We start from the raw sequence: 17,140 nt of genomic DNA, 5'->3' as shown, positions 1-17,140 counted from the left end.
CCAGACCGAACAACGCCGTGGTAGTGACCTGTCAATCACACGGGAGCCACGCCCTAAAGCATATCCTGCTGTATGGTCTATTTGACTTCACAGTAGCTTCACTTTCCAGACCGGGAAGTTGCTGCCGGTGTTAAATCCTGCTGCTAACACTTGGTAACATGAACACAAAGAAAGAACATACAACGCACTCAGTGATGCTGCCTGCCTGGTAGCTTCAGATGCTAGCAGCCAGGGGAGCCCCTGCATCTTACTGCATCAACACTGCAGTATGTTGTATTAAGATCATACTTTATTCTATATGCACGTTCACTGCCGACTCCCAACAAACATGCTCTGCAATACTTAATAATTAATTTCAGAGGTGTAAATGTGATGAGTGATCACATATCCTACACACTGACTAAACTCCATTAGACATTCAACACTGCACTATATTCATGTGATCACTACCTCTAGGCAAGCGCGGAGTCAAAGGTTGCTGATGACAGCACAGAGCTCCCTCAGGCCGGCTGGATGATACATTCTCCCGTACTGTATTACTGCTACGATCAATCAGACACTGATTGCCTCTCTATAGGCCTGATGGAAGAGAGCCAGGTAGCTGAATGGTATAGAGGCTGGCACGGGATCAGGCATGCAGCTTAGGCAGCGGTATACTAAGAGCAACATCCAGAGTGTGAGAAAAAATGTGTTTAGTTGTAATAAGCTTCGAAATCAGACACAGGGCAAAAAGCCTGCCACCACTGTACTCATTCTGACTCAATCTCTTTGCTACTACAGCTGACTTTTTTTTTTTTTCATTGAAGTGACTGAGAGCGTCTAAAGAGGCTTATATTAGAAGCACAGCATGAAGGAAATGTGTTAATTCCTGGCTGATTACTGACAGAAAATTCAGAAAGCAATACTCAATATACTAGTTACAGCGTGACCTCACACAAGCACACTTCCCAGGAGTATAAAAGGAGCAAATTAACTAAATGGATGAATTAAAATCTGAGGCAAATAAGACATCCATATGTTTTCTGCTGTGAAAGCTCATTCCTCCTGCAGAAATATAGGGGCTGGTTGTAATCCTCTGCTAAGTAACCGGCTAACTCCGGGCCACCGGCTGGAAATGTTGTGTCTGAGATATGACAGTGACAATGAGAGTCTGACAATAGCTATCTGATTTCAATTGTGCTCTCAATTAGCGACGGCACGGAGGCTGCCTGTCCTTCAGCAGATGCAGAGTGTCATATGTCTGGTGGCGGTGGTGACTTAGGATGAACACTGCAGTCAAGTTAAGTCTTTCACAATGCAAAGTATCAAAGGTCCTTTCTCTGAAAGGTGTTCCTGAGCCCTTTTACTGGTCGTCATTTAGGGTTCAATCAGTACCTTTTCATTTCTTCACTGAAACTATAAGATATTTAGGTTTTCTTTATATTTTCATGGCACTAAATCCATGTTATGAGCTATTTCTCATGTCATTTTTTTGTGTCAGTCTAGCCTGTGAAATGGCATTTAGTCCATGAGACACTGGATAGGCTACACAGGATACTCATAACTGAGCACTACATTCATTCATCCATTGGATGGCCAGTGATCACCCATAACAGCTGATAGGAATGCCACTAGTTTCGCAGTATTTGGAAGACAGTGACTTCCAGGTCTGAAAAGTGAAGCCAATGAGGAAGTGTCTTAAAGCTGCATTCTCTCTACTGTCCATCAGGGTTTTTGAGTGTTTTTGTCTTAGAACTTCAACCCTTTCACAGTGTTTATTCACTTCATGAAAGGTCTCCTAAAAATGTCTTCATCAGTGTTCGGTTGTACTTAGCACCACCGTCTTGTGTCATTTCTGGTTCCAAAAGCCAAGATGGAAATGGACAAATGGTGACAGAGGCTTCAAAACCGCAGTCCATAAACCAATGGGTGACGTCATGGTGACAACATCCACTTCTTAAGTCTATAATATATGGTCATAAATCAAAGTACTGGAAAAATAGAAAATTGAACTGCAATAGTGCCAGATGAAAAGTGAGGTGAACCCCAAAGTCCGTAGGATTCATCCTCTGGAAGCGATGAATGTCTGTACACAATCTCATGGCAATCCATTTAATTTGACCAAAAGTGGTCAATTCCATTCACATGGAATCAAATAAAGGCTCAGCGTCATTCTTCAATAATCTTAACACAGGCCTACAAGTGGTTTTTGTGTCATATCTAACACATTTTCAATCTATTTCTCTCCACAAAAGTTAGCTCCCAAATATAAAAAGCAAACTATCAGTTCTTGATGGGTATAAGCCAAATTAATTGGCTATTGGCTTTCCTGCTCCAAACTTTCCTTATTTCATCGGCCTCTAAAAATCCACTATATGTCGACCTCTGGTTAAGAACATGTTTTGACATATAAAACAAATGTTACTATGTTAGTATTAGAAATCTCTCATGAACATGGGTTCCTGGCCCTGAAACTGAAAAAAAAAACAGAAACAAAAAGTCATTATTTACAAGCCAATACAAAGGTTAAACCTTAAAATGATCTTGTCTTGTGTGAAAGTCATTCCTTAACCCTGGTCTTTCATTTCTAATCATCATGCTGTTACTGTGACTGATCTCTTATCCTGATTGCATGTGACCTCTGACCATGACTCTTTCCTAAAGGATGCAGCCAAAAGACACAAGCTGAGGGTCTAATCATGTGGGCGGACTGTGTGTCCAGAGCAGAGAGGAGGACATGGAAAGGTAACATTCCACAGCAAGGTGAACTGATCCGAACCGTGGACCACAAACACTGTCATCACGACACGCGATGACTGCCACAATGTGCTCCACATTGCAGGTTGAACTGCCTCCATTGCTGATTTACAGGTTGATAGATCCTAATGAATGTTCTCGTCCTCCACAGCCATTTCTGGTGCTCTCTGGCTCAACACTATTGAATTCACTGCAAGCTTTACATCCACAACCATGTCAGACGTAAAAGCTAATGGATCTACCCAACGATAACCAGAGAGCGCTTTAATCAACAGCTTTTTCTTTGTCATTTCAGGCAACGTTATCAAATCGCCACATTGATTGGAGTTTTCAAATAAAACAAAATAAACATCTGTAATTGAACTTCAACCAGAAGAAAAATCAATTGAAAGGGGCTCTGCCTTTGCGGCTTTGCCCTCTATGCATGCTAATTATCCAGGAGAATCGGGTATTGAGAAAAGCTTCAACCAATAGTCACGTTTCTGACCTTGAAGAGGAGGGAGACCAGAGAGACATGCCATACACAAGGAAGGAGAATCTGCACATGCACTCACTGAAAACAGACATCTGCTGATGACATTTCTATATTCATCAGGGTTTGATGGTCGGAGAGAGATGTTTGCTAAATGTAATCAAACATGTCATTCAACCTTTGAGGCAGTCTCACAAGGGAAAACACATCATGTCAGCCATTTTGTTCACTCTGATTCTTCTTCAGCTTCCACCTCCAGATCAGCTTAGGATGAGAGTAGGAGGTCATAGTTAACTCAATCATCTGTTTGTGTTCAGGTATAATATTATAGTATAATATAATAATGTAAGTGTTACCACCCACCGCCACAAGACTAAGGAGCAATCCTGGTCACTGTAAAATCCACCTATGCATCTAGCAGGTCAGTGATCAGGTTTCTACTATAGCCCCATTTTGGAAGCATGGCTAACTTATTTTACGTGTATTAGTAACTCAAAACAAGATTAGAAACCCAGTGATGCATATACTGTACCTACCTACGAACTTGACACTAATACTGTCCTCAGTCGTAGTTTGCTGCCATTTGCAGTGACCGAGCTCAATTTGCTACAGGTCTAATTCACTCCACTGTCTGTCTTCTTCTCCATCACAAAAGTAGCTGAGGCTTGTTAGTATCAAAGACATTGGAACCATTTGCCACAACAAAATGAGGCAAGAAATACGAGCCATCAGTCCATCAGACAGGTTGGCATTAAACCAGTCAAAGGGTTTGCAGTTAAGTAAGTCAAACGTATTTTGAAGAGAAAATGAAGGTGAACCGTAAAACTATTATGTAAAATGTCCATTACAAACAACTAACTGCTTCAACTTTGCCCTTCTACCATAGTGGTGCACTGAGAGTAACTAACCTGCAGACTGATGGTAGTGTACAACCTGTACTGAGTCTTTGTGCTCATGAGTCTTTCCCTGTTTATCTATTTTTAGCGATGTTGCCACGTTTGGAGGGCTCAAGATGTAGCATGTTATCATTTCCAACTAAATGATGGCAATAGCAAAAAAATAGAAATAAAACCAATATTCTAAAAATTCATAATTTTCCTTTAAATTATCCCGGAGAATTTTGTGGTTCTTTGATTAGGGAATCATCAAAAGAAAACTATGAATATGAATTTACTGTTTAGTCTTAAAATACAAGGTGGTAAAACAAGAAAAATGAACACGGTTGACTTCCTTTACAATTCCAGGCTCGTAACGTGACAAAAAACAGATGAGAGCAGCAAGAATCACGGATTCTCTTTTTCCTTTAGAAAAAAACAAAACAGTGATTTACGCTTCCTGCAACTAATGGCAGCATTTTGCTCTTAATGGATTCTCCAAGGGTTTGCAGTAGTTGAAAAACACATTCGTTGCATTCATTTTTGATCCCGACACCAAAAACAAGAGATTATTCAGCTCCAATTTCTCCAAGAGAAAAGATAATGAAGTTGGAGTGTGACAAAGACAAAGAGTCAGAAAAAGAGACAAAGCACAAGAGACAGAGAACAAAGACTCAAAGATGGCTAATGAGAAAATCATTACCTCAGTGGCAATCACGACTTCTGTCAACTAATCAAAAGCCTCAAAGAAAACCTGACACCTTAAGTTACATTTTATAGACCAGCAAATTGTTTTATGACGATACAATCCCACAGACAAAGCAGACATGCAGAGAGACCATTCTCAATAATCAGAGGCCACCACAGGCTTTCTGGTAAGTGCAGCACTTTTACCACAGATTCAGAGGAAGGCAGTCGGGTTTCAGTATGTGTTTCCATTAGAGACAGAGGCAGACAGAGGGAGAGAGAAGGGCAAATCTATCAGCCGTTTGGAACAACTCACATGGGAGCAGAGATTTCCTTGCTTGGTCAGAGATTTTGAGGCAGAACAGAACTCTCTATTGGAATAAAACTGCTTGGAGACGTCTTCTGTTCACATTTTTCTTGTGGCATAGTTACTATTGATAAGCACAGTGGAAGTAGTGCCACAAAAGCCACTGATGAACAATGGTGTCCTGATGACAAATAAGCTATTGTCTCATTCAGGTTGGAGGACTTGTTGGCTCTTTATTCTATCAAATGGAATTTCCTCGCATTTTTTTGTCAAGACATCAAACCTATGAAAAAGTAGCAATTGGAGACTCCCCAGCTGTCTGAATGTGGTCTCTGACCTCTTGGTCTGACCTGCCTACCTTATGGTATAAACAGACACATAGTTTCCGATTCACTATGATCAATGATCATCAGTTCAACAGACACAAGTGAAAAACAAGCTCTCACACACATTATGCAATCACGCTCTGCTGTTTTAAGCCCAAATGTTCACATACTCTAGCTGTAGATCATCATTAATTAAGCATCTTACTAACATCACGTTGTCGGACAGGAAGGAGTCTTTTTCATTCCCAGATTCTTTACATTCTTCCCTGGCAGCAAGGCCCATTTATAGCGAATGGTCCGAGCTAATTCCCATGGCAGTCACTTCTAGAAATGGTCTGTTTCGCGTTGTTTCACCACAGAAGTCCCTTGCTGAACAAGAACATGGGCTATATCTTCCTATCCAAATAATCACAGGAAGCCAGACAAACTGCCCTGGTGCCAAACATGTGACGTCCATGACATCCCAGCTCTCATGTCCCACTGCCAACAAAAATACACTAGCTTCTCATCTAGTTACCATGTTCATTTATTATCATTCTACAACACAGGGTTGCACAATGAGATGTAAGTTGTAGTCCCTTTATAATACACTAGAAAAACAACAACACAACTAGTGTGAGCCACAGCCTGAGGAGAGAAGCTGCTCTGCAGTCTGATGGTACGACAGCTGATACTTCTGTATGGTTTGCCAGACAGCTGCAGGGCGAACAGGCTGTTTTTTTTTTTTGTTTTTTTTTAAATGATCCGCTACAATAAAAACACCATCCAGTTGTTTTTTCATGTGACTGCTGATGACATCATGCAATTCCTGTAGTGCATTCCGAGTTTCACTTCAATGGCCCATTTAATGCCGAGCGAAAGCATAATGATTAACACACTCGGTTGTAGCGGTCGAACGAATAATCGGTTTGACCGGGGGAAGCTCTGCACTAACAGCTATAAATGCACAAAGGACTTTAAATTACTTTTTAGATACTTTCTATTTGGATCGTTCAAGATATTTTTTTTAGAAAGTAAATCTCGGAAAAAAACTTAAATCCATTATTTTGGTGGTAGGGTTAGAGAATATGGACTAAAACTCTCCGGGAACAGCTGACGAGTCATCTGACCCGTTTTCAGTTTATTTCTCCCCATCTCTCCAATATATAATGCAGCCCTATCACCTCTTGCTTTTTCCTTTTCCAAACTATCCCTTTTATATCGTCCTTTAGAAATCCACTATCATTCGACCTCTACTCAGTTGCCAGTTTATTAGGTACACCCAGCTGAAACTAATGCAGTCTAAAGCTGAAGTTGTAGCTCCCGCGTACGGAAGGTTTTGCCAGTTTCCATGTACTGATTTCGTCATCGGAGAGTGTAAGCTCTGTGTGGACGTCAGCGTACCGCCTACTTGTTGTCTGTCCGGACAGGTCCGTGCAGCCACTACACTACAAGTGGTAGCGTGTGGAATGTACTGCGGATGTCCTCAAGTGGACAGTATTAACAGAACTCCTATGCATACCTGGTGTCCAGCTGTCCAGCTGTCCAGCTGTCCATGTCCGGGTCTGTTTAGGAGTATAATCCAGGCTTATTACAACAACCCTGCAATACATTCCACCTTCAGGATAATTACAATGTTCACTTTTTGTTGAAACAGTTTTAGATGTGTTGATTCAGCAGTATCATCATTTAGGAGGATGCAGTATGTGGTGCTGTATTGCTTTTTACTGGGAGGTGTTCCTTATTGATTTCAAGAAAATGACTAACACAAACACTATGTCAGGCTGGTAATGAATGCGATTAACACACAGCATCAACATGTCTGCCACATCAACACAAAAACTGGTGTCTTATCACTAATTCAATAAGCAATGCTGCTGCCTCTTGCAGATCTGGAAAGGTTCCAAACAAGGGGTGGAACAGACGACACAGCTAAAGCTTTGGGCCATACCAAGGTGTTGAGTCATGGATTGGATCGGTAGATATCAGGTTTTTTGTTGATCCATATTGACCCATACAGATTCATTTTTTTATTGTTTTTTTCACCACCGTCCCAAAAAGTAATTTCAACCGCCTATTGTTAACATTTGACAGTCTTTACTTCAGGACGTAGCTGTGAAACAGGTCTGGAGCCCTGGTATACTCCTACAGAGGGTTTTTAGTTGGTCTCATTTGGTCGTCTAGAGGAGCCCTGTGACAGAGACTGACCCTGAGGGACGTCTCTGAGATGAGAGGGAAAACCATCCAGCTCAACACATGAATATATTAGACACCACATGCACTGTGTAACGGCAGGATCCACATAAAAAAAAGAAAAGAAATCAACAGCAATGCAGTCCTGACCACATCTGGCCGGCAACACAATACTTTGAGTGAAAAATACAGTGTTCAACACTGTGGTATAGCCCTGAAAGTGGGCCAGCGATGACACCAGCTCCCTAAAATTCACTTGTTTTCATCCTACCTCATCAAAGCCGCTGTCCTCTTTCTTGAAAGCTGCAAAAAGAAGAAAGGAAGAGAGAATCAGACAGTTGCCTGTATTGACATCTTTTGAAGAATGAACCAAATAAAAAGAGTCTAACAGTAGAGATGCAGCGTGGCACATAAACCTTGTCACTGGAATTCCTTCTGCACTCATTAAAGCAGTGCAGGTCTGGGTTTGGATTGAGCTGAAGAGGAGTTCACCAGTCCCTGGTGTCAACTCACTTTTCATCATGGAGTTTCATCAGAGGAGTGCAGAGAGCAACACTAACAGGGATGGAAACATCGCTGACACATTCTACCCAAGCAATGGGTGTAAGAGAAAGTACCACCATTTTGTTTTCACATGCGACCAAAAATATGTCATTCTCATTGGTCCCCGGCACCTGACATTTAGCAGGTCTGTCTGCTCCCTACTCTGCGTCTGATTGGCTCTGACCCTGATATTCTTTAGAAATGACAAATACGGCACGTGTGTACATGTGACACCGTGCCTTAAAAACACACAACGAAGAGAACTACAGATTGTTTTTTCATTAAGAAAAATGATAAATATTAGTTAATTTTGGGGAAAAAGCAAAACGAACAAAGGGATTTCAGAGAGAACAGACAGAAAGGTCTACAATATGTGTTTTAAGGATATACCCGGGATGTCAAACTGATACAGCATCTTAAAAAGATAAAGATAGAAGCTAAAGCTACAGATGGAACCACCACATCACCTGGAGATCCAGACAGAGGACAATGTAATTAAGTAACAACACTGTTCCTGTACAGTCAGGTATCTTTATTCACTGGTACAATCATTAAAAAGCTAAAGCAGCATGTGTTCAGTATACCTTCAGTTGCTAGCGTAGCATAGGAATGCTAATGATGTGCTAACGTGGTTGTTGGAACTGCTGGCTGATACTGCTCTGTGATTGGCCAGTCTGCATTCGAGGGCGGGACTTTTCAGCTAATTTGTTCTTTTTGAGAAAGTCAGGGGAAAACCTTCAGATTCCATTAATATATCAAATGTTCCATGTAAAGTAAATATCTGAAATGTCAAAACTTAAAAAAGTACATTTGTTATGTTTACATCCACAATGACAATCCACTGTATTGATTACAGGGGAAGACAGTGTTGCATCAATATCCCTTATGAGGAGGATAAACTGCTTAACTTTGATTTCTGAATCACTCTCATAGCTCTAGAAGCTTGTAGAGAGCATTGCTAACAGGCAAATGATGATTTTTCAGTTATTACCTCCTCATGATGATTACGTTGTCTAATGAGAAAGGCAGATGCCCAAAGGACAGAGGGCTCTGGGGGCTGCTTCGTGGTAAAATGACTTTCATTTGATGTCGGAGTGAGTGTTTGGAAGCATTGTCAGCCCGGCCACTGAGCCGTTAAACTGCTGCTTCCTTGTCCTCAGAGGGTGAGCACACACACGTTCCCCAAAGACTCCCCAGACACTCCAGACAGCATAATCACAGCCCACATCCACACTCATCCAGTAGAGATGCTGCACCGGCTGACATGTTAGATTTAGTGCTCACTGTGCAGGAAGCACATTTTAAATGTTTTCAAATATTCATTCAAACATTATTTACAATGTTTTGGGGGAAATTCAAAATGCTGTAGTATGCAATAATAATAAACTCTTTTTCCACATTTTAAGTAGACAACACAGAAGATGAATGATTTCCAAGAGAATTTTTTCTGACCTAAACTCCCTGCAAAAACACGTAAATAAATTAACATCCGAGATGTGCTGATGACCTAAAGTTTATTTCTCCAATGTGTTATCTGCAGGATAGAGGCGGGTTTCCACTTAGAACAAAAGCTCTTCAGGAACACGTTGCTTCATCCTCACTATGTCCACTATGTCCACACTAATGCTAAAATCTATTTATACATGTGAACACGTTTTCAGATCTCCGTCCAAATACCTGAACCTATTTCGGTAACCAACCAACATCAATCTTGCATAACAGCCATGTGGTGATGGTGGGACGGATTGCTAAACAGTTCCTCCTATGGCTGCTCCATTATGGCGAAAATTATAATCACGGTTATTCTGGTAAATATTAAGATCACCATTATCTAATGTTACTCATTAACTTGGAAACATCATGCATTTATTGAATAGTCTCACACACGGTGGATTTTCTTGACCTTCAGATACAGTTCTTACATCAAATGAAGGCTCAAACTGCTGGAGTTCGGGTTTTGTTCGACTGTGGTGGGTGGCCCTTGGACACTCTATGGGTCCCTGCGGCAGGTGACAGTTGTATTGGGAACAGAGGGGCCTTTAGTGCTGTAGAGCTCACGACTGGAGCGGTTGGATATAATTGGGCTGGTGAGGGCCAGCCAGCACCGGGGGGGGGGGGGGGTTCCTCTCACACCGAGCAGCGGCACCCCTGTACAGTAAAGGGGTGCGCTGGATTTATAACACAAGACAAAGCGAGAGCGGCATTGCAAAACGGAATCAGGTGATCACAGAGAGGGTTAGAGGTGAGAGAAAGGTGTCTGCCATCGTCCATCAAAAGATCACTTCTTAAGTTTTCACACTTCTACACTCTTAAAAACATCTTTAAAAAGATGAATATTTTGGAGTTAGAAAAAGGACACATTACATTTGGCAGATGTTTCTTTTTGTTTTTAGAAGTGAGAGATACATAAGTGGCCTGTAGTCGTAGTCTGGAGCAGCCTGCAGTGAAAGACGAAGGGTGAGTCTGCTGTCCTGACTCCAGTGGAAGTCATAGGCTCGACATAACAAGCTTTCTGAACCATCTGAAGGCAAACTGCATATTCTCTGAATCACACGTCCACATGTTGAAGCTGCAGCCTCACTCCGATTCTCTCTGCAGCTCCTCAGGAGCCGTTGCGGGTTAATTGCTTTGCTCAAGGGCATCTCAACGGCAGAAATGTTGAATTAATTTACTACTTCATTTTATGTTTCTGCTTGATTTGTGGGGCTAGTCTTATGTTTATGTTTGGTTTTATGTTTGCTTGACTTTCATCACTAATAACATTGTTTTATATAATATAAAGTAAATAAAGACCATAAGATGTGGAAAGATCTCAGGCTTTGCTGAGCCTATCAACCCCTTAAACAGAGTCATTTAAAGGAGGCGTATCGTGCTCAGTTCCAGGCTCATACTTGTATTTGGAGTTTCCACTGGGACATGTTTACATGCTTTATTCAGCCTCTGTCTGAATAAAGCTCCGTTTTGGCACATTTTGACAGAATTGCGTTGCCAGGCTACAGCTTGGGTCCATGTTTACTTCCTGTCAGCTGGTGTTATTCACATACACTGCATCTGAACATTGCATCTGAACATGAAGTGGGACACATTTGGAGATGTTTAAAGCTGGTCTATATCTTGTAAAGCGGTGATGCTGACAGCTCGTTTAAAGGCACAGTTTGTGAATACGGGCTGTGAAAACTTCTCCAGAAGGAAGCAGCGTTTTAAAACTTCAAAAAGTATTAATATCACTTAGACCTGCTTCACAATAACAAAAATAAGAAAACTTCACTCTTTAGAATATGGGACCTTTAATCTCGGGGTCAGGGCCCCACATGTCCCTTACTGATGGGACCACAGGAGGATTTATTTGATATTTGATACATAATGATGCATTATCATTTCCACATGATCCTGAAAACACAACCAGTCCCCCCTCACATGCACATTCACCTGACAGCTCTCTGGTGACTTGGCTCATGAGCATCAAACCTGGCTTGAAGAACCCTGCATCAGTCCACTAACCCAGTTTGAAGCTATTCAAATCTAAGCATCCACAACGCTTCATGTTGCCATCATTCGACAGGTGACCAGGGCCGGCCCACTGGGACGGTTGGATCAACACTGTTACAAGGACGTAAACAATAAGGCTGGCTCTCGGATGTGCTTTGTTAAAGCGTCCATGGAGCAGATCGATGCTCAGATCTGTTGATTCAGATGAGAGGAAAGATAGCCAATAGGAGATGAGCGTCAGCAGGAAAGTCAATGCCAATCTCTCTTCTCCGGCATCATCGACCCAAACGCACTTCTGTTCATTTCTCATATATGCTGCATCCAGCGATTCATTCTCTACACACACACACTGCTGCAAAGGCTACTGAACTGAAGATCTCCGCCAAAGCCCTCTGTGTGTGTGTGTGTGTGTGTGTGTGTGTGTGTGTGTGTGTGTGTGTGAGAGAGAGAGAGAAGAGGGAAAGAGAAGAGGGAAAGAGCAAGAGGAGGAGAGATGAACTGGGATATGATGGCTGCACCGTGACAACCAGTGACGTGACATTGTGTGTGTGTGTGTGATGATTCGTGTTCAGTCACATACGTGGTTACATTAGCAGAGCTTTGGTTGTTGGATGAGAACTAGATCTTAAAAAACTGGGAGTGAAAAGAGACGATAATGATGATGATGCAGGTTTTAGCTCGTTTGCAGAAACCTAAAGCCCATTCTTCATATTACTATCAGACGCAGACTGATTCAGTGGTCAGCACTGAAAACATTATTTGGTACTTAAGGTTCATCTTTTATTTAAGAAATCATTAGCAGATTATTTAATACAAAGAAATATTCACTGATATACCAGAATTGGCGTATATGTCTCACATAAGTTAGATATTGTACATATTTTTATCAAATAGAACCAAATAACCATATTTAAAGGAGACACGTGCTAGTTTCTGAATACAGAATGTGTGCACTTCTTTGTGGATTGAGTGTTTTGATAATTTCACAGTATTATTAGCACTTAGACCTGCTTTATGATCACAAAAGACATGATGAATAGCACCTTCTACAATATGGGACCTTTAAGAAATCCTCATTACAAATGTTTATGTCATGTGTGTAGAAATCATCATATCAGCCGATAAATTGTTCTCAGCTTTTAAGAACTCCAAAACCGCATTGAGTATCAGCCTCAAATATCCAGCAGTGGTCAGCAGCAAGAATATATATTATATTACATATATATTACAGTATATCACGCCTCTCTACCGGGGAACAGATGTGGTCTGCTATTTTTAGATGGAGATAATATCGATGGATGATGGTATTTATTGGCGTACAAATAAGTGTCCATACGATAAATGTCCTGAAAGATCAAGTACAGTCTATACATGAGATTGGAATGCAATGATGAAGAGCTTGATGATGATTGGAGTGTCACAGGTACATCAGCACCAACAAGAAACTGCAGTACAGAAATGTCAAAGGTGTGTTTGTAGAAGCAGAGGTGCTGTAGAACGTCCTGCTCATATGTATGTACATACATGTACATGTACATGTATGTACACAATATTTGTTCAACTAAGTGGTGAGCCGTCAGTCAATGAATCAATCAGCTGATCTACATAACATGAATAACTATCTTTGAGTCATTTCTCAAGTAGAAAGTGTATTCCTTCTATTGTGTGATGCTAAAGTAAATCTCTGAGACGTTTGGTGGGACAAAGCAAGAAACTGACAGATGTCACCTTGAGTTTGAGGAAACTGTGATGAACCGACTCATCACGGAAATCAGCAGATTAATGGATAATAAGAAAACAGCTGGTATCGTTATCACAATGTGCATTGAGGAGAAATGGCGACCACCACGGAAACAGGAAGAGTTGGGTCTACACGGCATACATTCAGTGACATTTCAAACTCATGCTGAGGTCAAGTGTCCTCTACGTGAGATTAGAACTGAATGAAGAATGGATGATGATGATGAGGACTATGTTAAACTACAATGACGCATGTGAGCTGAGGGTGATATTGAGCAATCAACCTTAAATGCAACATCAGATCTCCAGGGAAACATTCCATCTATGTATTGTGCTCATAACTGTAACTACACAGTGTTTACTATGAATCTGTCCCCTTAGTCTCCAAAAAAGAAAAGGAAGTGAGCTGAAGGGAATGTGGACAGGCTGAGCTGATGTAGGTTTTCCATGGCTGCTAACCCCAAACAGAGCAGACATCCCCTCATAGAGGAGCAGCCTGCTGCTGCTGCTGGAGACATGTCTCCTCTCACATTCGGCACAAAGAGCAGGAGAAATGAAAACACGTCCCGTTTACTCACCAATACTCCTGAAACTCTCCGACAAAGTTCTCCTCAACTTTTTCATTTTGCCGATTTTCTCCGGGGGCTGGGAGGCTGGCATCAGGTCGCACATTTCTCTCTCGCTCTCTCTCCCGCTCTCTCTCTATAGCTCTCTCGCTCTCTCTCCCGCTCTCTCTCTATAGCTCTCTCGCGCTCTCTCCCTCTCTCCACCAAGTTTCGCAGCGGACCGTCTGTGCGGGTTTTGGAGGACCGGTGGTTGAGTCAGCCCTGCGGGGCTTCTTCAGCCCAGCTGCAGCGCTACTGGCAAACAGGAAACGGAGCCTCTCGCTGCTCTCTCATCAACTAGTAACAACAAATGCCTTCTTGGGATTTTTTCAAGAACGCAAATACATCTCCAAAAGAGGCAATAAAAGTCACAAGCAGAGGGATCCGAGCTGGAAACAGCGCGTGATCTGCTGCGGCTTCCCGGTGCGTCTCTTTCTGTTGGTTAAAATCCTTTAAATTGTAAAACTAGCTCTGACTTCGTTCTTTCTTCTCTCGGAGTCCCAGTCGCTCCCTGCTCCACCGCAATCTAGATGTCATTTTTGGGATTCTCTCTCTCGCTCTGGTTTCTACCCCCCCCCCCCCCAGTGCCGCGTTTCCATTGGTCCCGGGGACTGGCCGTCACTGGAGCGAGCCCGCCCTGTGCTGTGTTGCAGGAGGAGGAATATTTTCACGGAAAAATTGTCAGCGGCGCTCCTGCTTGAGACCGCTGCCCCCTGCAAGACCCGTCCAATGTGTGCAGCTCCAGGTATACCCCCCCCCCCCCCCCCCCTCCCCCGAACACCGGCGGTGTCCTTCAACCCACCTGGCAGACTCATAGCGGGTTAACAGCTCTGTTGTGACCCGTGCTGTACTTATTTGTATATAATGAATCTCTACTGAGTTTGCTGATGTACAGGAACAGATGGACTTATTTATCCTCTTCCACGTCTTCCTCGTGCATTATAACATATTTATGTTTAATAGCCATGCACAACATGTGATCATATATAACCCTTAATGTGACTCCTCAGCATCATTTTTGATTCCATCATTTTACACGTTTTTCTTTCATTAAGTTTTGTTTCAGCAAAACCTCCCAGCCGACATGTAATACCCTGTAGCCCATTTGCCCACAATGATACCATATTGTGTCAGTTAATTTACAAAAACATATAGTTGGGATTAAAGCGACCAGAGCTCTCCAAACCCGCCATCAATCCTCTAAATCCTGCAGCAGCGGGCCCGGAGCTCCTTTCCGCTTCTGTCATGTGTCTTTACGCGCCGGCTGGCATCTCCAGTGTGATCGTGTCTGTACTGCAGTCACCACAGCAGCTGCATGAGTAATTCAGAGGCACCAGAAGAACAATGGCGTATAGCACTGTATATGTATACATAATATGTCTCGGTTTGGTTAAACTGCTGGAGAGCGGCGCGCGCTGGAGACATCTCTGGAATGCAGAGGGCTGACGTGGTTTATGCTGCTGCCTAATTGCTTTGACTGGAGCGCGCTATAATTGAGACAAATGTACAGCTTGATTAGTTTGAATTGGTCCTTCATTATAGAGCCGTTGTTAATGATGCATGCACACATTTGACATACATTGAACAGGCGCCTCTGCAGTCTGTGAAACAGCAGATATTTGGTGTGAAACAGGATATTATCCAATTAATTCAAAAGCCAGACTTATGAGGCTTATGTGAAAATGCTGAGTTGAGGTTTTGAAGAAGTGGACGAGCTTCAGAGTTGATATGCAGGTTTAGTTCATGTTACACACTGGTGGGTAGCTGCATGTGGAAGATCACAGCCAGGTGATGAGAGAACTGTAACATGAACAAGTCTGACCACCTCGTGTTACCTTGGATTCTTTGAGGAAACGTCTGCTGCGGTTCTTCTCTCGGGCCTCACGGTGAACGGAGAACCCAAAACCGGAGAAAAGTCTTGATGAAGAGAAGTAAGTGGGCCGCTTTTTAAGGCAAACACATTGTTTTTCATCCACTGGTGAATTTTAAGATTTGGGCTGATTTAAGCTTCCATAAAATGTCTTCTTTCAGACTAGTGGAAGGAAAACTTCCAAAAATACACATTTGGGTGTTTATTTTACTGTTTAGTCTAAGTCTGTCGATTTCTCCTAAATTCACCAAAAGTCATTCGATGAAGCCTCATTTGCATATTTTAATACAAAACTTGTTATACAAAAAATATATTCTCTTAAATGAAGTGGTGAAGTTTCATGGTGATATCTAGTTCATTATTTGTTTACGATATTCACCTGTAGTGTCCTCAGGATGTATTTGACAAAAGGCTGTTTTCTCTAAATGATCCATAAATCTGCACTTCAGCAGCTGGTACACCAAACGTTACAGCTTCACTCCTCTACAGTCTGAAGGGACAGAGGGGTTTGTTCATATATCATTCAGTCAGATTTATACAACATTGTATTATTAAAAACATGGAGAAAATAGATTTCCATGGATGTTAACATTACTTTCTGATTAATAAAAAGAGATATCCAAAACGCCCTCTGTACAAGCCTTTAACAGGCAACACAATAATACAAGAATTTTGCTCTCTACTTCCAAAATGCATGCATATTTGCTAAATCAAAGTGGTGCTTGTGAAGATAATCTTGCAAATGCAAGGGGAACCAGTAGGTGGGCCAACAAAAGCAGCAGGACTCTAGAGGTCCCATGGACTGGTTTTTCAAAACATATTCAGATGGAGTTTATATCAGCTACAGGTAAATGAGATGAGTTTCACGGTTACCTGAGAACATTTTAAATGGCACAAATACCCAAATGGAGCCACGTTTGCGCCCTAACACACCCCTGCTTCATGTTCTCAGCATCAGCATACAGGTGATGTTCAGACGTGCTGTGGTTTGCTGGAGGGTTTTGGCTGCAACTGCATCATTCCAAAGGAACTATTAAATCTAAAATGCAGTTTTGTTAGACGGAAATTATATCTTCTATTTATGCTGCGTTCCATATTCATTTACATATAACACATACGGATGCTTCCACCGCTGCAGAAATCTCACAAATGTGACCTTTCTCATGATACAAAGATAGACCTTGTAGTGGCAGAGATGTTCTCTACATGTTGGGCCCATTTCTTTGAGCAGACATGTAACTTTAATTACAGCTGCTTTTTAATGCTGTTGGCCGGGATGGAGCTAATTTAGCTATTCACACTCTGTACCAATATATCA

The 17,140-nt window shown here is 42.0% G+C and overlaps 1 protein-coding gene across 1 annotated transcript in view; it reads right to left on the bottom strand.

The window, feature by feature from the left end:
• cdk14 (cyclin dependent kinase 14) overlaps positions 1-14,019 on the bottom strand; it is a 147,244-nt gene extending 133,225 nt beyond the window's left edge. Inside the window, exons 1-2 of the mRNA XM_076105402.1 lie at positions 13,926-14,019; positions 7,847-7,878 (exon numbers count right to left, since the gene is read on the bottom strand). Coding sequence (XP_075961517.1) covers positions 7,847-7,878; positions 13,926-14,019 — 126 coding nt within the window. The remainder of the gene's footprint in view (positions 1-7,846; positions 7,879-13,925) is intronic.
• Between the last annotated feature and the right edge of the window lie 3,121 nt (positions 14,020-17,140).

This window comes from Anarhichas minor, unplaced genomic scaffold, assembly GCF_050575085.1.
Source record: "Anarhichas minor isolate MPS153535 unplaced genomic scaffold, ASM5057508v1 ptg000032l, whole genome shotgun sequence".
Taxonomy (NCBI): Eukaryota; Metazoa; Chordata; class Actinopteri; order Perciformes; family Anarhichadidae; genus Anarhichas; species Anarhichas minor.
The sequence above is the reverse complement of the archived record's forward strand: the minus strand, read 5'-3'. Positions and strand labels throughout refer to the sequence as shown.